Raw genomic sequence first — 18,358 nt, 5'->3', positions numbered from 1 at the left:
CTGCTGGGGGGAGGGGGAGGGTCCCTTGCTGGGGGGAGGGGGAGGGGACGGTCTCCTGCTGGGGGGAGGGGGAGGGGAGGGTCTCCTGCTGGGGGAGGGGGAGGGGGAGAGGAGGGTCCCGTGCTGGGGGAGGGTGTGGGGGGGAGGGTCTCGGCACAGGCGCGGGTTGCCGGCCGCTCACAGTGCCGTGTCGTGCAGAATGAGCCTGCGGGTGTTCAGTGAGCTCGGTGAGCTCGGCGGCGACAATGACAGGCCCCCCGAGAGCTGCGACTTCCTGTTTCCGCCGCCCGAAGCTTCCGGGCGGCCGTCGGTGCTGCGTCCGTCCCAGAAGGAGAACGTGCTGCCGCAGAGCGGCGCCAAGGGCCCGAAGGTGACTTTCCAGACGCCTCTGCGGGACCCTCAGACGCACCGCATCCTGAGCCCCGGCACCAAGGGCCGGCAGGAGCCCCCCTCTCCTCTGCACGAGCGAGGCCCCGCGCGGCGCCTGAGGTGCGGGCGGCGGCTGAGGTGCGGGCGGCGGCGGGGAGCGGGCGCGGGCAGGATGGGCGGGCGGCTCCCCTGCCCCTTGCTGCCGCCCGGCCTCGTGCCCCCGCCCGAGCCGTCCACCTCAGGTGCCGGGAGGCGTGTGGCGCCATCGGGAGCGGGCACAGGCGCTAGTCGCGGGCTCTGCCCTCCCCGCCTCGCCTGGGCCTCACCCCGCGCACAGTCCCCGGGCCGGGCGCCTTGTGCTCCGGAAGCCAGTGCGGGGCTGGTCGCCGTCTGGGATCGGCTGGAACGTGCCCGCCTCTGCCCCCCACGCTTCTCCCACACCGCACCCGTCACTGTTCTCTGCCCCCTGCCCTCTGCCCTCTGCCCCCTGCCCTCTGCCCCCTGCCCTCTGCCGCAGCACAAGGGCTCCCGCTGCGCGCCTCTTCTCTGGAGCCCCCGAGAAGCGAGCCCCACGGTGTGCCCACCCTGCCCCGGCCCCCAGCTGAAGGGGAGACGGGCCCACAGCAACTCGCCGTGACCCCAAAGCCCTGCTCCCGCCTTGCCTTCCGCTGGGTGCCTCGCCCAGCACGCAGGACCTGGGTTCCGGCTCCTGGCCCAGCTGCAGGAGGAAAGCTTCGCCCTAGTGGAGCAGGGCTGCGGCTGTCTCTCCCTCACCCCCCCCAACCTTGTCCAGCTCTGGCTGATGGTGGTGCCGGGGCTTGAACCTGGGACCTCGGAGCTCAGGCAGGAGAGTCTTTCTGGCAGAACTGTGATGCTGACTTCCCCCACCCCCACAAGTTTCTATCTGAAGCGAAAAACTATTTTGAAAAGTTGAAAACCTAGGGTCGGGTGTTAGCACTCCTGTTAAGCCCTCACATGATCACAGTAGACAAGGAACCAGGTTCAAGCCCCTCGTCCCCACCTGTGGGGGGAAAGCTTCATGAGTGGTGAAGCGGGGCTGTAGGTGTCTTTATCTTTCCTCTAATTTTCTGTCTCTATCAGATAAATAAAAGTAGCTTTTCTAAAACCCGGTTACGAAGCTAATAGGGCCGAGAGAGGACTCCTCCAGTGGGAGCACGTTCGGTGTGGGAGCCTGACCCAAGCCCCGAGACCGCTGTGCACAACAGGCCTTGCACACTCTCGCTGGTCTCGGCTTTCTCTGCTGACGGAGGGGGACCCCAGAGCCTCCCTCTGGCACGGGCCACGCCAGGGAGCAAACTCGGGCCTCACGCCTGAGGTCCGGGCGCTTCTTTTTCTCTCTGGACTGAAGGAGAGAGCGCGTCCGGGAGCCACGCGCACGAGGCCCGAGGCGGTTATGAGAAGCCCATGGCTGCCAGCTGCTGACCGGTTTGTTTCTAAAAAGCCAACAGCTGTTCACCGAGGAGGCCCGTGTCCAGACGGCCGACGGAATCCAGAAACTGGCAGAGGCCGGTACCGACCAGCCTTCTGGCTGCCAGAGCCCAGCCACTGAGGATGGGGGTTTCTGCGGACCCTGCACAGCTCGCCCGACCCAGCCGGCCACGGATTCACCACAGACTCTGGGACCTCCCCTGGGCAGCCCCGACGGAGCCCTGGGAGAGGACGCTCCTGACTCCCCAGGAAGGGTGGGTCGGTCCGGCTGTGACGCCCTAGCAGGCCCAGTGGAGACGGCACCCCAGGACGGAAGGGAAGACCCCGGCAGGCTCCCCACACCCCCTCCTGAAGCCTGTCCCGCAGGGGTGTCGGTGCAGCCCTCGGGCAGCCCCACGAGCCTTCAGACGGCGCCTGCGAGAACAGACTTCAGCCTCTCCGAGGCTCCCGCCGGCCAGAGCCCGTGTCCGCCAAGGGAGATGGGGAGGGCGGCCGAGAGCCCCGCAGCCCTGCCCCGGGGGTCCTACAGCCTGAACTGGGACGAGCTGGAGGACCCCAACTTTAACCCGTTCGGCGGAGAGACCCGGCTCCCGGGAGCTCCCCGGAGCAGCCCCGCCAGGCAGGGCGCCGGGCCTGTGGCCGCCAAGCCTCTGTCCCCCATCCAGTGAGTAAGGGGCGCGGGCTTCCAGCAGGCCCCAGATTGGGGGTGCCCACAGCTTTTCCCGGGGGCGGCTCAGGAGCACGTGGCCTGCTGGGAAGGTTAGAGGCCTCGAGGAGGCTGCCGGGCCCAGCGGGCTGCGTTCTCAGACGCTCCGCTAAGCGCCCCCCCCCCCCAGCCAGGGCCCCTCCCAGCAGCTCCTGCTCCCGGGGCCTCCTGCTTCCTGGCTGGGACAGGCTGCTCCTGGGCCGAAGCCCTAAGCTCCCTGCCTGCCTTGGGGCTGGTCTGTGGGGAGGTAGGGTGGCGGGGACACTACCGATCCTCTGTCCAGGCCGGTGCTCACAGCCTCGTTGGACACGCCTGTCTCGGAGACCCTGGAGGGGCCGGCGGGCGAGGTATGGGGGTGGGGTCGTGACATGGCCACTGGTGGGCGGGGCACCGCCCCTCCACGCCGCTCTCTGGAGACTGAGTGGCCGTCCTTCCAGGAGGGGACCCAGCAGGCGCCGCCCCCCCCAGGTCCAGGCAGCGCACTCGCAGCCCCGCCGGCCAGGCCAGCAGCCCCCACCCTGCAGGACCCAGAGCCGATCCCCGACCTGGGTGAGGAGTGCTTCCAAGACCCAGCCAAGGGTACGTGGTTCACCCTGGGTGCCCGTGCCCTGATGTGAAGCAGTTTCATGGGAGGAAACTTCCAGTTCCTCGGGATGGACGGTTTGGGGGAGTGGGTCCCTGGTCCGGCTCCCGCACGGGAGGGTCTCCTGTGCTGTTGATCCCTTGAAGTTTGTTCATTTTTTGCTCGGCTCTCGCTTCTGGTGGTGCATGGGATTGAACCTGGGATTTTGGAGACAGGAGAGTCTGTTCATGTGACCATTGTGCTGCTGCCCCACACCCTTTTAGAAGCCTAGGGGGAGGGAGAGAACGGGAAAGGTTGTCTCACTGCTTACGCAGCTTCCCTCCTGCAGGTGGGGAGTGGGGGCTTGAACCTGGGTCCTTGCGCCCTGTAATTTGTGCGCTCTGCTAGGTGCGTGACCGCCCCGTCTCTGCAACTGTTTTTTTCTTTTACCCAGAGCGCCACTGACTGACTGACTGGCTGACTGACTGACTGGCTGAAGGGGTACTGGCTCTGCCCAGGAGGCTGGCTGGCTGGCTGGCTGGCTGACTGACTGACTGACTGACTGACTGACTGAAGGGGTACTGGCTCTGCCCAGGAGGCAGGCTGACTGACTGACTGAAGGGGTACTGGCTCTGCCCAGGAAGCTGGCTGACTGACTGACTGGCTGACTGACTGGCTGAAGGGGTACTGGCTCTGCCCAGGAGGCTGGCTGGCTGGCTGACTGACTGAAGGGGTACTGGCTCTGCCCAGGAAGCTGGCTGACTGACTGACTGGCTGACTGACTGGCTGAAGGGGTACTGGCTCTGCCCAGGAGGCTGGCTGGCTGGCTGACTGACTGACTGAAGGGATATTCACTCTGCCCAATAGGTGATCAGAGTGAGGTGTGTGCCACCTGGGGCGTGAGTCCTTTTCGTCTCAGGGAGCCCACGGCCTCAGAGCTTCTTTGAGCTATGAGGCTAGCCTCACACCTGGCTGTGCTCATGGTGGAGAGCGCCGTCAGCAGCTGTCCAGCCTTTCTTTGCAGCTTCTGTTAGCGGCTAAGCATTTTCCAAGCCCACTTCTCAGGGCGCAGCAGTTGTCGCCAGGTGTGCTCAGGCCCTGCTTAGACGGGGAGCTGGTGGTGCTCAGAGTGGCATGGTCTCCACCCCCGGGTGCGGGCCCGAGTGCCACACTGACCCGTCTGCAGGCAGGGCGACGTCAACGGGCACGTGCTCTTGTCAGTTCTAGGCACAGGGGCCGAGATAGACTACCTGGAGCAGTTCGGGACATCCTCGGTGAGTCCTCCCTTCATGCCGCCTTCCCGCTTGGGGTTCAGGCGGGGGTCTCTGGGCAGAGGCCGTCATTCCCTCACACGGGCCGCTTCAGTTCAAGGAGTCGGCCTTGCGGAAGCAGTCCTTGTACCTCAAGTTCGACCCCCTCCTGAAGGACAGCCCACTGAGGCCGGGGCCCGCGGCCCCTGACGCCGCCAGGTAGGCTCCTCTCCCCTGCTGCGTGCGCACGGGGGGCGAGCGTGGCTCACCTTGGGGGAGACACGGGACCCTGTGCTCTGGCCTCAGGACACAGGATGTGGACACGCCTGCCCCGAGGAGCCCGGCAGGGGTGAAGTTGGTGCCCGACCTGCTGGGATCCCCAGACACCCCCGTGAGTCTCCTGCCTCTGGCCTGGCGTCCACGAGGGTCCCTTTATTGCCCATTCTCGTCCCGGGAGCCCCCGGCGAGGCTGCCGCCGTGTGACCGCTGGTCCGCTGCCTGCAGGGTCTGCAGCTGCCGCCCTGCGTCCTGGGACCCGGAGGCCTCCCGCTGCCCCCGGGGCCCATCGTGGAGGTTCTGCAGTACAGCCAGAAGGACCTGGACGCCGCGGTGAGAAGGAGGGCTGGCCAGCGGGGGGGGGGGGGGGGCTGGGACCCGCGAGGGGGGTGCTGAGCGCCGCGTCCTTCCCGCGCAGGTAGAAGCTGTCTGCAGGGAGAAGCAGCTCCTGCAGAGCAGGTGTGAGGAGCTGCAGGCCAGGATCCTGGAGATGGGGTGAGCCTGCCCCCGGACCGAGGCTGTGGGCCGGCCGCTCTCCCGGGCCGCAGAGGCCAAACATCCGCTCTCTCCACAGGCAGATCATGGACGGGTTCGAGACTGCCACGTACCAGGCGATGGGTGAGTGCGACCCTTCTGACGCAGCCGCCGTCCTTGCTCAGCCCTGCGCAGACACCTGCCTCACCTAGACTGGGAGGGCGGGGCAAGACCAGGGTGCCCTCAGTGCTGGCTCCCCTTTTCCAGAGGACGCGCGGAAACAGAAGGAAGAGTCCAAAGCTGAGATCCAGAAGCTTCTGAGGGAGAAGGAGCAGCAGAGCCGGGACCTGCGCTCCCTGGAGGGCTCCTTCTCAGACATCTTCAAGCGTTTCGAGAAGCAGAAAGAGGTCATCGAAGGCTACCGCGCGGTAGGCGCACGAGCCCAGACCAGTCAGAACCAGTCTTCCGGTTCTTGCACCAGCAGCTCACCCCCAAGACAGGCGGGGGCCCAGGGATCCCCACTCAGGGCAGCAGGGCGGAGGGACCAGTGCCCTGGCCAGGTGCGGGGAGGGGGCGTTACCCCTCGGGGCTGAGAGGCGGGCGGGCGGGAGGGCAGGCGGCTCAGAAGAGCCCAGGACTCTGCAGGCAGAGCAGCTGCAGAGCAAACAGCTGGAGCCTGGTGGCTGCGGGAGCTTCTGTCCTGGGAAGCGAAACGGCAGCAGGGCCAGCAGGGGGCGCTGGAGCCCGAGGACAGCCCGGTGGCCAGAAGGGACTCTGAGGGCCTGCAGCCAATGCTGCCCAGTCCTAGAGGGTTGGGCCTCATGCCTGGGAGCCTTCCTGAACCAGCATCCCAGCTCCCCCCTCCAGCCTCTACCTGCCCGGGGCTCAGCTCCCCCTCCAGCCTCTACCTGCCCGGGGCTCAGCTCCCCCTCCAGCCTCTACCTGCCCGGGGCTCAGCTCCCCCCTCCAGCCTCTACCTGCCCGGGGGCTCAGCTCCCCCTCCAGCCTCTACCTGCCTGGGGCCTCAGCTCCCCCCTCCAGCCTCTACCTGCCCGGGGCTCAGCTCCCCCCTCCAGCCTCTACCTGCCGGGGCCCCAGCTCCCCCCTCCAGCCTCTACCTGCCCGGGGCTCAGCTCCCCCCTCCAGCCTCTACCTGCCCGGGGGCTCAGCTCCCCCTCCAGCCTCTACCTGCCTGGGGGCTCAGCTCCCCCCTCCAGCCTCTGCCTGCCCTGGGCTCAGCTCCCCCCTCCAGCCTCTACCTGCCTGGGGCCTCAGCTCCCCCCTCCAGCCTCTACCTGCCCGGGGCCTCAGCTCCCCCCTCCAGCCTCTACCTGCCCGGGGCTCAGCTTCCCCCTCCAGCCTCTACCTGCCTGGGGGCTCAGCTCCCCCTCCAGCCTCTACCTGCCTGGGGGCTCAGCTCCCCCCTCCAGCCTCTGCCTGCCCTGGGCTCAGCTCCCTCCCATCTCTACCTGCCGGGGCCTCAACTCCCTCCCATCTCTACCTGCAAGGACCCTAAGGTCACACTGACCCCCAGGCTGGGCAGCCTGCGTGTTAGCTGTCCTCTGTCCCTTCCCTCAAGAACGAAGACTCGCTGAAGAAGTGTGTGGAGGAGAACCTGGTGAGAATCGAGAGGGAGGCCCAGAGGTACCAGGCCCTGAAGACACAGGCAGAGGACAAGCTCCAGCGGTGAGGGGGGCAGGCAGCCGCGGGGTGGGGGGTCCCCAGGGCAGGGTGGGGTGAGGACAAGCTCCAGCGGGGTGGGGGTCCCCAGGGCGGGGGCGGACTTGGCCCGGCAGACAGGCTGCTCAGTCCCCCGCCCCGTCTCCTCAGGGCCAACGAGGAGATCGCCCAGGTGCGGAGCAAGGCCAGTGCAGAGGCCCACGCCTTGCAGGCCAGCCTGCGCAGGGAGCAGATGCGCGTGCAGTCTTTAGAGAAGGCCGTGGAGCAGAAGGTGGGGGTGTGGGGCACGGGAGAGGGGCTGGGGGTCGGGCCCAGATGCCTGGATGCCCAGTGACACCCAGCCCCTCCCCCCAGACCAAGGAAAACGAGGAGCTGACCAGAATCTGTGATGACCTCATCTCCAAGATGGAGAAGATCTGAGCGTGCCCGTCTGTCCATCCCTTTGCCCGTCTGTCCATCTCTTTGTCCGTCTGTCTCTTTGCGTGTGGTCCCAGCCTCGCCCTCTCACCTGTCTTTTCACCTGTCCAGGTCCTCTCCTTAAGGCCTGTGTGTTTCCTTCGCGTCCCTGCTGTAGACTCGGTTGTTTTAGAGCTAATAAAGAGCATTAAGTCCAGACCCCGCTGCCGCCCACTGGGCTGTCCCGCCTCTCGCCACAGACCCAGGCCCTCGGGTGGGAGGCTGCTCACGCTGGGTGCCAAAGGGGTGGTAGGTGCCCTCGCTGCATGTGCAGCCGCACCCCGGCCACCAGGGGTCGCTGCCTCCATGGCGCCAAGCTCGCCTGGTGGCCTGTTAGTCTGGGAGTCACCGCCTGAGGCCCCATGGGCACCCCCCGCCCAGAAACTGCACTGGGGAACCGGCAGGGATGGGTCCTGGGACCGTGGGCCCCGCCCACACTCCACGCGAGGGGTACGCACCTTTCTGCTCAGCCACGTGGGGAGGGGTGGGGAGCCCGGCACCGGGAGGGCTGAGACCTGGGACGGGACCTGAGCAGAGCTCACTGCTCCTCCCTCGGCCTGTCCCACGCGTGCAGCTGGCTGGGACGCATTCCCCGAGACAGACGTGGGCGCCGTACCGGCCCTGCTCAGTGGGCACTGGCCCCTGCTCCAGACAGCAGGAGCTAAGAGGTTGCCAGAGATGGGCCCCAGGGCCATTGGCTACCCCCCACCCCGGGCACAGGCAGCACCTCCTCTGCTGGGGGGGGCACACAGTCCCTGCGAGGTGACGGCCACCCCACAGGCTCCACTGCCCCTGCTGGGTCTGGTCCTCCGGTGGCTTCAGGTTGTGTCCTCACCGCCCCCCCCAGGGCAGCCTGGCCTGGGGCCGCACTGAGGACACCACGCAGCCTCTTATGGACAAAGGGGCCTTGTGCGGCTGAATGGTGTTTATCCTGGAGCCGAGTTAGCCGGGCTGCCAGGCCAGGCCAAGCGGGGGCCCTGGCACCGGCCCTCCGCGGGTAAACATGACCCTCGGGCACATTGCGCGCCTGCCTCCTCGCCCGCTCTTCCTGCGCTGTGGCCGCCTTCCAGCTGGGGCCAGGAGCCCGTCCCCAGGGCCAGGCTGGACCTAGCAGGCCCCCACCCGGACCGATTCCAGTGTAGCCCCCCAGGTGCGTGGCCCCAGCTACAGGTCACCTAGGAACAGGACCCCCAGTAAAGCCCCAGAGAAACTGGTCCCAGTGCAGCCCCCCACCCCACTCCACAGATGCAGGAGTGAGGGTGACTCCCGCACCCCCGTGGGGGCCACTGGGAATGTCTCCAGACCCAGGTGAGTCGTGCTGCTGGCATAGACCGTGCCCTGTAAGAACACCCAGGAGGGGTGGGGCGCTCCCTCAGCAACCCCCATGAATCCCAGCCTAGGGAGCACCACCCCCACCCAAGGGCTACCAGAGTGGGGGTGGCCAAGGCCTGATGGGAGCAAGGGGGAGAGGGCACCGGCTTTGTGTCCACCCACCAGGCAGAGGCAGGGCCCAAGGCAGCCTGTGCCCCTGGGCTGTGAGCCTGCATAAGCCCACTTCCCTTAGGGACAGCTGGGGGTGACACAGCGTGCCCCTCCCCAGGTCACAGGGCTGAGCAGAGGGTCAAGTTCTCCGCTGCCGGGAGTCTCGGAATGGGGTGCCCTGGACCCGGCCCCAGTAACTGTCACCCCTGGGTCCCTGAACTGGGGACAGCAGCTGGTGTCCTGAACTGGAGTTGGTGCTGCCTCACTGTTGGGCTGTGGTCTCCCTTCACCCCCACCCCATCCCAGTGCAGCTGGGACCTGACATGAGGTAGGGTGGGGGCAGAGCTGCTGGGTGCGTGGGGTGTGTGGGCCCCCGAACCCCGGGCCCCAGACCGGGCTGTGGGGCAGTGAGGGAGTGAGAGCCCCTTGCAGGCTGTGGGTCCAAGACAGGACTGCAGTGGAAGAGTGATAAGCAAGTCCCTCAGTGCCCCCTCACCTGCTCCTATGGCCTCTCACCTCTGGCCCCTCACCTCTAGCCCCCTCTCCTATGGGCCCCTCACCTATGGGCCCCTCACCTATGACCCCCTCACCTATGGCCCCCTCACCTATGGCCCCTCACCTATGGGCCCCTCACCTATAGGCCCCGCACCTATGGACCCCTCACCTATGGGCCCCTCACCTATGGCCCCTCACCTATGGCCCCCTCACCTATGGGCCCCTCACCTATGGGCCCCTCACCTATGGCCCCTCACCTATGGGCCCCTCACCTATGGGCCCCTCACCTATGGCCCCTCACCTATGGGCCCCTCACCTATGGGCCCCTCACCTATGGGCCCCTCACCTATGGGCCCCTCACCTATGGCCCCCTCACCTATGGGCCCCCTCACCTATGGGCCCCTCACCTATGGCCCCCTCACCTATGGGCCCCTCACCTATGGCCCCTCACCTATGGCCCCTCACCTATGGGCCCTCACCTATGGGCCCCTCACCTATGGGCCCCTCACCTATGGGCCCCTCACCTATGGGCCCCTCACCTATGGGCCCCTCACCTATGGCCCCTCACCTATGGCCCCTCACCTATGGGCCCCTCACCTATGGGCCCCTCACCTATGGCCCCTCACCTATGGCCCCTCACCTATGGGCCCCTTACCTATGGCCCCCTCACCTATGGCCCCTCACCTATGGGCCCCTTACCTATGGCCCCCTCACCTATGGCCCCTCACCTATGGCCCCCTCACCTATGGCACCTCACCTATGGCCCCTCACCTATGGGCCCCTCACCTATGGCCCCTCAACAGGTGCTCCTATGGCCCCTCACCTATGGCCCCTCACCAGGTGCTCCTATGACCCCTCACCTATGGCCCCTCACCTATGGCCCCTCACCTATGGCCCCTCACCAGGTGCTCCTATGGCCCCTCACGAGGTGCTCCTATGACCAGGGTACCTGTGCTTTTTTTTTTTTTTTCTCAAATTTTTTTTGCCTCCAGGATTATTGCTGGGGCTCGGTGCCTGCACTATAAACCCATTGCGGTTCGAGCCCCCGGCTCCCCACCTGCAGGGGAGTCGCCTCACAGGCGGTGAAGCAGGTCTGCAGGTGTCTTTCTCTCCCCCTCTGTCTTCTCTCCATTTCTCTCTGTCCTATCCAACAACAACGACATCAATAATAACTACAACAATAAAACAAGGGCAACAAAAGGGTATAAATAAATATTTTTAAAAATCCATTGCTCCTGGAGGCCATCTTTTCCTTTTTGTTGCCCCTGTGCTTATTTGCTGTTGTTGTTGGATAGGACAGAGAAATGGAGAGAGGAGGGGAAGACGAGAGAGACAGACAGACACCTGCAGACCTGCTTCACCGCCTGGGAAGCGACTCCCCTGCAGGTGGGGAGCCGGGGGCTCGAACCCAGATCTTTATGCCACGTCCTTGCACTTGGCGCCATGTGCGCTTAACCCGCTGCGCTACCCCCCACCCCAATCTCCTATTGATTTTATTCTAATGAACTAGAGCCCAGAGCCCTGCTCAGCTCTGACTGGTGGTGGTACTGAGGATTGAACCTGAGACCTCGGAGCCTCAGACGGGAGGCTTTTGCAGAAACAGCATACTGTCTCCCCAGCCCTCTTTATTTCATTAGGACAGAGAAAGGGAGGGAGGAGAGGCAGGGAAAGAGACCACTCGTGAAGCTTGTCCCCTGCAGATGGAAGCAGGGGCTCGAACCTGGGTCCCTGCACAGCACACGGTGACATGTGCTTAACCAGATGCGCCTCTGCCCGGCCTCCCCCCTGCTCCTCAGTGCCCCTGCCCTAGCCACGCGCCTGGGTCCCCCACACTCCATCGCCCCTGGGCCGGCCCTCACCCCAGCTGTGCCCATGGAGGCCGATGCGCTCAGTGCCAGAGCAAGAGAGGGGCTGGGGGCCAGAAGGACTTGGGGGAGGGCAGCGTCCACTCCGGAGGCCAGCTCCGGGCCTTGGCCCCCTGCTGCAGGGATCACACCCAAACCCCCACCCTGAGGGGCACTCCCCAGGGCATGGGCAGGCCTGGGGGCAGGTCCAGACCCCCCCACCGCAAGAGGCACCCCGCCCAGGACAGGCCTGGGGGCCGGGACTCTTACACAAGCACCACTGAGGCAGCCTCCAGAATCAGAACCATATGGCTTCCACGGCCTGGCTGGCAGGATGGGTGGCAAGGAGCCCTTCCTCCATGCCAGGGACAGGACATGCAGTGCCCAGCCGGGTGCCTCCCACCACTCGTAGGGACCCCGGGTGGAGCCCAGCCACACACACCCGCAGCCACAGGACCCCAAGTGCCCTGCACCCTCAGGCCGCAGGGACCCTAGCTGACGAGCAGTGGCCTGGCCTCCAGCCCCTGGGTGCCCCCACCCTGCTCTCCGCGGCCCCTGGTCAGCCTACTTGGGCAGTGGGAGGGCTCCCAAGCGGAGGGCCGAGCCGAGGTCCCCCGCTGAGCTCCGGGTGCTCCCCAAGGCCCTCAGGGGCCCAAGGCTGGGTCAGGCCACACAGTCCCAGGTCACCAGCTAGGGCTCCGTGTGGCGGGTGGCCGCAGGAGCGTGTGGGGGCTTCTGTGTGCCCAGGTCACCACACCGAGGCCCCTACCCACTGGCCAAGCAGGGAGGCAGGGGTGGCCCCCACGTGCCCAGGTGTGGCCTCCCCAAGGGCAGTACCCGGAGTTGGGGCAGCCCCCACCCTGCTCCATCTCCACCCCTGCTGCCAGAGCCCGGGGGGCCTGGGGAGGGGCCCAGAGGGCACAGGCTGGGGGGGCAGAGTTGGGGTCCCAGGCCAGAGCCCTGTGGAGCTGTTGGCAGAACAGGCATGCCTCCCACCAAGCAGGAAGTGGGGGCTGTAATCGCCCCCACCCCCAGGGTCCCTGCAGTTCTGGGAACCCTCCCCACCCCATCCCTACTCCCTCGCAGCAGGAATGCACACACCCCACCCTCCGCCCAGGCTTGTCAGCCCAGGGCTGGGCCCCAGGGAGCCCACTTCCTGGTGGAGGTGCCCAGCCCCAGGGAGGGTCCTGCCAGACCCACTTGGCTCTCTACCTCCTGCCTCACCCCTGTAGGGACAGCAGGCCCCCAGACCAGGGGTTGGGTCCCAGCCAACCTCAGCCGTGAAGCAGGCCCTGCAGAGGCCGGGCCGCTGGATGCCCACCTGGGCATGGGGAGGGAGAACAGGAAGTGTGGGTGCCCGTGGGGAGGCTCAGTCCTGGGTGCTAGCACTAGGATGAGCGGGGTCCCCCCTGCCCCCACCCCTGCGACCCAGTTTCATAACCAGCCTGAAGCTGGCCCAGCCCGGCAGAGCACGGGAGTCCTATATATTTATTTATTCATATTTATATTTATATATTTAATTATATCTGTGAGGACCGCACACAATCACTTCCAGATGGGCCCAGGGCGCTATGGCCTGCGAAAACAGAACCCCACTCCCACTGACCTGGCACAGACACCCCCCCACCTGCCCAGTGCCGACACCCAAAACACAGGCACCTGGCCACTACCACCTTGGGGAGGCCCAGCAGAAAGGGGCTTCAGGGCAGAGCAGGGGACTGACTGTGTCCTGGAACCCCAGGCCCCTGGGCCTGCACTGAGGGAGCCCCCGCCTTCTGCAGACAAAAACTGAGCCACAGCGACCCCCAAGCTCCACCCCAGGAATGACAGATGACCAAGGGCGGCCCACCCAGAACACGGGTGACCCCCCTCTGGGGGTGGCTCAGATGTGCAGGCAGGCCCTGGCTTCCTCACCAGACACCCCTGCAATCAGGGTGCTGACCTCCATCTAAGACCCCTGGTTGGGAACCCCAAATGGGCAGGGTGTGGGGCACAGGGGTGGGGTGTACGGGCCGCAGCTGCTGGTGGGGACAGATGGCAGGTGTGCTGGGGTGGGGTGGGGTGGAGCGGGGTGGAGCAGGGTGACCTGGGGACACTGGCAACGCTGGGGGCCAGGCAGAGAGAGGGGCAGGGGGCAGCTGGGGGCTCAGTGTTTCCTGACCACCCCCTTCCTCCAGAGTCAGTGTGTTCAAATGGGAGCCAGTCCAGAGCTCCACAAACACACACCAAGTCTGTGCCCAGAGTGTCCCCAGGTCCCCAGGACAGGGAAGGAGCTGGGTGGGGAGGGCTGGGGTCAGGAGGAAGCCCCCCCCCAGAGATAAGGCAGAAATAAACCCCGATTAGCACAAATCCCAGGAAGCTCCCGCCCATCCTGAAACCCCATCCTGGCCCAGGCGCGGGCCACCTCCGGGGAACCTGGGCACCCTTCCTGCCCCGCCCCCACTCCACCCCACCCCACCGCAGCTCTCAAAGGTGCAGAGGAAGTGGATGCTGGGGCCGGGGCAATGAGGAAGCCCCCTCCCCAGCTAGAGGTACCTGTGCGGAGAGGACCCCACTTTGGGGGGGTGGGATAGAAACCCTCCACCTGGGCCCCCAGGAAAGAGACCTCGGTGACACTGGGAGCAGCTGGGGATAGGGACTCCCACCTTCTCTTGAGCGAGTGGACCCCGCCATGGGGGTGGAGGGGGGGTCTGGCCCGACAGCAGACACTCTGAGCCTGCACAGCCACTGCCATGGCCACTGTGGCGCGGGGGGGTGGGGGGGCGCGTGCGGTCTGAAGGTCTGAAGGCACAAGGCAGACCCTCCCTCCTGGCGGGGCTCCTGCAGGGGAGGACGGGCACCATCACGGCGGTGTCTTCTCCAGGCAGATGACTTAATCGAAGGCAGGCTTTGTGCCTGGTCCCCCACCCAGTCCCAGCTCCTAGCAACCTGCACTGGAGCACGGGGGCACGAGGGGCCTGGGAGCCACCAGGGGTGGTCCCGGGCAGGCACGGCCGGGCTCTGGGCTTGGGGATGCCTGCCCGGCCTGGCCCGTGCCAGCTCCCGAGGGGGCATCCTGGGAGGGGCCCAGGCTGGCAGCCCGGCAGAGGAAGTGCCAGGCCAGGGGACAGGGGCTCCTCTCTTCTGGGCCCCACTCCGTGCTGTCGGCTGTGGAAAGTGAGACAAAGACCAGATCTGCTGGGGTGGGACGCAGGAGCTACAAGACCCCCACAGCCAGGGGACCTCCAAGCAGAACCTTGTCCCAGAGAGGTCCCCACAGAGGGGCCTCCGTCTGGCATGGCTTGCAGCGTGGGGGCTGCCCTTCCCCACCACTCAGGGCCTCCTGCACTGCGTCCCCAGGGCCTGAGGTGGCCTGTGGCAGGGGGCCAACTCTGAGTCTGTCGGGGAGAATGGTAGGGTCTCCCAGGTCCTGGGCCGGAAGGAGCAGGCTGTGGGGGTCCTGGGGCAGGTATGATGCACCTGGGAACCCCCGCCCTAGTGCCCCTTCCTCTGCGGTGTTAGAGGCATGTCTAACCCTCCCTGCCCACTCCTGGCCCGGGCCCATCCCCAACCTTGGACTTGACCCATGACTCCGGCAGCCTCTGGTGCCTGGAACCTTATTCTGTAGGGTGTGGGGTGTCGAGGACCTGAGGTGGAAGGGGCAGCCTGCTGGAAGGTTCCAAGAGCCTCAGTGGGCAGCACTCAGACAGGCTGCAGACCCCAGGTCTGGCAGAGGAGACACCCCCTCTGTGTCCTTTCCTTATGGAGGACCCTGCGGCTACCTGGCCTGTCCTTGCTTGGAAGATGGAGGCACAGGGCTGGGGAGACAGACGGGAGCCCCCAGGATTCGGGGGCTGCCGCTCGAAGGGACCAGGCCAGGCAGGGTACAGAGCAGGGGCCTCAGCGGACCCCCGGACAGAGCTGGTGGCAGCCGGGTCAGGCTGGTGGGGACAGATGCGGCACATCCATGTGCAGGAGGGCCAGCCGAGGTCCCTTTAGCAGAGAGCACAGCTCTGTGCAAGCTTGTCTGTAGGTGCCGGGCCACGTCCCCACGGGCTCATGGGTGCTGGGCCATACCTGTGTCTACACGTGTACCGTACATGTCACCACAAGCCTGAGTGTCCCCAGAGCTCGCCTGGCTGCAGAGCCACCAGATCGTCCCAGCATGCCCCCCCCAAGTGGCCAGGTGTCCTCCAGGGGCCCCTGAGCTCTGGCCCCAGCTTCAGCCCTACTCCAAGGCCCCAATTCCTCTCAGGGGCCCCACACACAGTCCCTGCTTCCTCCCAGCCGGAGAACCCTGTGCACCGCCCCACCCCCGGCCGTGCTCGGCTGACCCGTCCAGGAGGCCTGGGCGGGGGTGGCCGCCTGGCTGTCAGGGCACACACAAGCCACTTGTTGGCCCCCACGGGTGCTGCAGAGCTTCCAAACGTCTTAATAAGGAGTGTGAATGGCGCCTGTGAGCCCAGGCCGCGGCGTCAAAGGCCCCAGTCATGCCGGGAGCGTGTGGCCGCAGTAAATCAGCCGGCGGGGCAGGCGGGCCCTGCGCCTCTCACCGCTGAAGGCCGGCTCCAGAGAACAACTTTGTTTTATTAAAGCAGCAGTGGCTGCGGCCGGCGCCGGTGTGGGGAGGGCAGGGCGGAGGGCTCTGCCACGCCCGGGCAGAAAAATGCCCCTTCAGGAGGGCCGGGCTGGGGGCTCACCCTGCCGCAGACCCCCTCCCGCCCAGGCGCCCTGCCCAGCTTCCGGCAAGGGCGGGGGGGGGGGCATCCTGTGTGGCTGCCTCCAACCTGGAGGGGCTCTGGCCATGAGATTCCGAGCCGCCATCAGTGGACGTGGGTGGACACCAGGGACCTACCCCCCAAAGCAGCTCCCCAGCGGCCCCTGCCTGTAGTTCCCCTGCAGGTCAGCATCTCTGGAACCCTGCCCCAGGTCACCCCCCAACCACTCATCCCAGGATTCAAGGGGGTTTCCTGCAGCCGTAGGGACATTTGCCTGAGCTGGGGGTCTTCTGGGGGCAGAGGACTCCGGGCTGTCCTGGCCCCCTGGTCCCAGGTCCCTGGCCCCCTGACTGATCATCTGGAGGGGGTCTTCCCTGGCCTTAGACCCCTCCCAGAGCCCACAGGAGTGGCTCCCAGGGCACCAGGGGAGGCCCACGCTCCTGTCCCCCACTGTCCACACCAGCTGCCTGCCCAGTCCTGGAGTGAGGGGTCCCCGGGGCAGGGAGGCCCAGCACGAGAGGGGCCTGAGGCCCAAGCTGGCCTGGGTACAGAGCCACTTGCTGCCACTGCCTCTTCCCCCTGCTACCCGTTACCCTGGCCCATTGGGGCAGCCACAGGGCCAGGCCAGAGCAGGATATGGGGGGGCACCGACCAGGGCCCCTGCCTGGCCCCCCTGAAGTGAGGAGGGGACAGCCTGGGCCTCCTTCGGCTCCAGGGAGCCCCCACCAGCCAAAACACACATCTGCCTGCGGCTCAGTGGAGGGACGGGTCCCCAAAGAGGCTTACCTGGTATCTAGGGAGGTGGGGTGGGACAGGCCAGATGACGGTCCTGTTAGCGACTCAGTGGCTGACCTGGGATCTAGGGAGGTGGGGTGGGACAGGCCAGATGACGGTCCTGTTAGCGACTCAGTGGCTGACCTGGGATCTAGGGAGGTGGGGTGGGACAGGCCAGATGACGGTCCTGTTAGCGACTCAGTGGCTTGAGTGGCCAGGCCAGGCCTGGTGGCCCAGGGTACCGGGGGCAGATGGAGCTGGGTCCATGTGGCACAAGGTATTGGGGATGTGGGCACAGGCACACAGGCGGTGGGTGGCGAGTGGACCGGACTTGCTTTGGGCTTCTCTTGGGTCCCAACACACGCCCTGGGCTCGGAGGTGCTGAGCAGGGTGGGTGCCGGGGAGGGGCCCTACTAAGGTCGCCTGACCTGACCCCCCAAATGGAAGGTGACTGCTCTGAGTTAGTGAGGCCTGGGAGAATGTCAGGCCAAGAGGGCTCATGGGTGGGAGCTTCTCAGCCTCCTGCTGGGGTCCCAGCCCAGAGGCCCCCAGGTGTCCCCATCTGCACTGAGCCCCCCCCCCAGCAGGATTCACGGTGCCCACTGGACCCCCTGAAGGGCGCAGGGTGCTCTGGAGTGGCCGCTGCCCTCTGCCCCACCCCCACGGCGGGTGGCTGGGCAGGAATGTTTGCTGTCACTGTTTGCCCAGGGTGCACGCCCCTCCTGGGCCCAGCTGAGTCCACAGCTCTGGTCATCTCACGGGAATTCCAGGCGCTGTGGACACAAAAGGCAGCTCCCTGCCAGGCCGTGCCCCCCAGCCCCCCAGGAAGGGAGACCCCAGCCCCACAACCAGCCAAGCGCCTGCTCCTCCCGCCCTGCCTCCCGGACTTCCCAGCCGGGAGATTATGCAAATCCCCACGCCCCTTAATTAAACCCTAACGAGGTGCTGGGGCCCCGCCAGGACCCACTGAAAGCCAGGGTCACGCTCCCGAGGGGCCCAGCCTGTCTGCGACGTGAGGGCCCCCTGCACACCCTCACCCAGGCCTGGGAACCGCCACCCTCCCCTTCCCGCTGGGCCAGGGTGGGGGTGGGGTCCTGTGCCCAAGGGTGGGGAGGGGCCCGTACCCGAGGGTAGAGGATCCCCACCTGAGGGTGGGGAGGGTCCCGTGCCGAGGGTGGGGTGGCCCCACTGCCCAAGGGTTGGGAAAGGGGTCCTACTGCCCAAGGGTGGGAGAAGGGGGTCCCAGTGTCCGAGGGTGGGGGTGGAGATCCACTACCCAAGGCTGAGGACCAGCCCCCAGTCCAGATCTAAGGAGGGGAGGGGACGGCAGGGCAGGGGCAGGGGCAGGGTGGTGAAGCCCTGGGTGCTTAGCCTCTAGGAGGGGCAGTGGGCCCAGCCAGCTGGGTGGGAGGGAGGCCACCGGGGTCGGGGGCGGAGCGGGGCAGGGTCCCGCCCCGAGTGCCCCTTTCAGAAGCCTGCCCGTTGTTGGGCCAACAGCCGCTGGCCCTGGAGGCCAGGATTAGCGGCACTTGTGGAGTGCTCCGGCCCTCCTGGCCACACCCGCTGCTGGACACGGGATGGGCAGGGAGGGGGGAGGGGACAAGGAAAGGGCAGGGGCCCTGGGGGCAGAGGGGTGGGGGCTTGGGGAGGGAGGTTCTGGGGTACCCCACAGGGGCCACAGGGACGGGGACGGCACGTTGAGCCGTGGACTGACAGGGTGGCATCCAGGGAGAGTAGGGTGGGGTGGCCAGCCTGCCTCGCCCCCCAAGGCCTGGCCTGAGCTCCCCTGCTGGGGTCTGGGATGAGGACCACTGAGCGCCTGGGGAGCCTCACCCCCACCCCCC

General features: G+C 66.5%; 1 protein-coding gene across 1 annotated transcript; it reads left to right on the top strand.

Moving 5' to 3' along the window:
- The first annotated feature begins 198 nt into the window (after positions 1-198).
- TACC3 (transforming acidic coiled-coil containing protein 3) lies at positions 199-7,379 on the top strand. The gene is made up of 14 exons (XM_060188480.1): positions 199-1,003; positions 1,806-2,482; positions 2,808-2,871; positions 2,962-3,103; positions 4,308-4,360; positions 4,452-4,555; positions 4,643-4,727; positions 4,841-4,945; positions 5,031-5,107; positions 5,187-5,230; positions 5,354-5,514; positions 6,666-6,772; positions 6,917-7,037; positions 7,121-7,379. The coding sequence occupies exons 1-14, from the start codon at positions 200-202 to the stop codon at positions 7,184-7,186; spliced, it is 2,610 nt and encodes an 869-aa protein (XP_060044463.1). The 5' UTR covers position 199; the 3' UTR covers positions 7,187-7,379.
- Positions 7,380-18,358: the final 10,979 nt, after the last annotated feature.

This window comes from Erinaceus europaeus, chromosome 3 (assembly GCF_950295315.1).
Source record: "Erinaceus europaeus chromosome 3, mEriEur2.1, whole genome shotgun sequence".
In the NCBI taxonomy this organism is placed as follows: Eukaryota; Metazoa; Chordata; class Mammalia; order Eulipotyphla; family Erinaceidae; genus Erinaceus; species Erinaceus europaeus.
The sequence above is the reverse complement of the archived record's forward strand: the minus strand, read 5'-3'. Positions and strand labels throughout refer to the sequence as shown.

Coding starts and splice junctions, on each gene's coding strand:
- TACC3 (XM_060188480.1), top strand. CDS start 200: ATGAGCCTGCGGGTGTTCAGTGAGCTCGGTGAGCTCGGCGGCGACAAT. Junction 1,004..1,805: donor GGGCCCACAGCAACTCGCCG/TGACCCCAAAGC, acceptor CATGGCTGCCAG/CTGCTGACCGGTTTGTTTCT. Junction 4,556..4,642: donor GCGGCCCCTGACGCCGCCAG/GTAGGCTCCTCT, acceptor CTCTGGCCTCAG/GACACAGGATGTGGACACGC.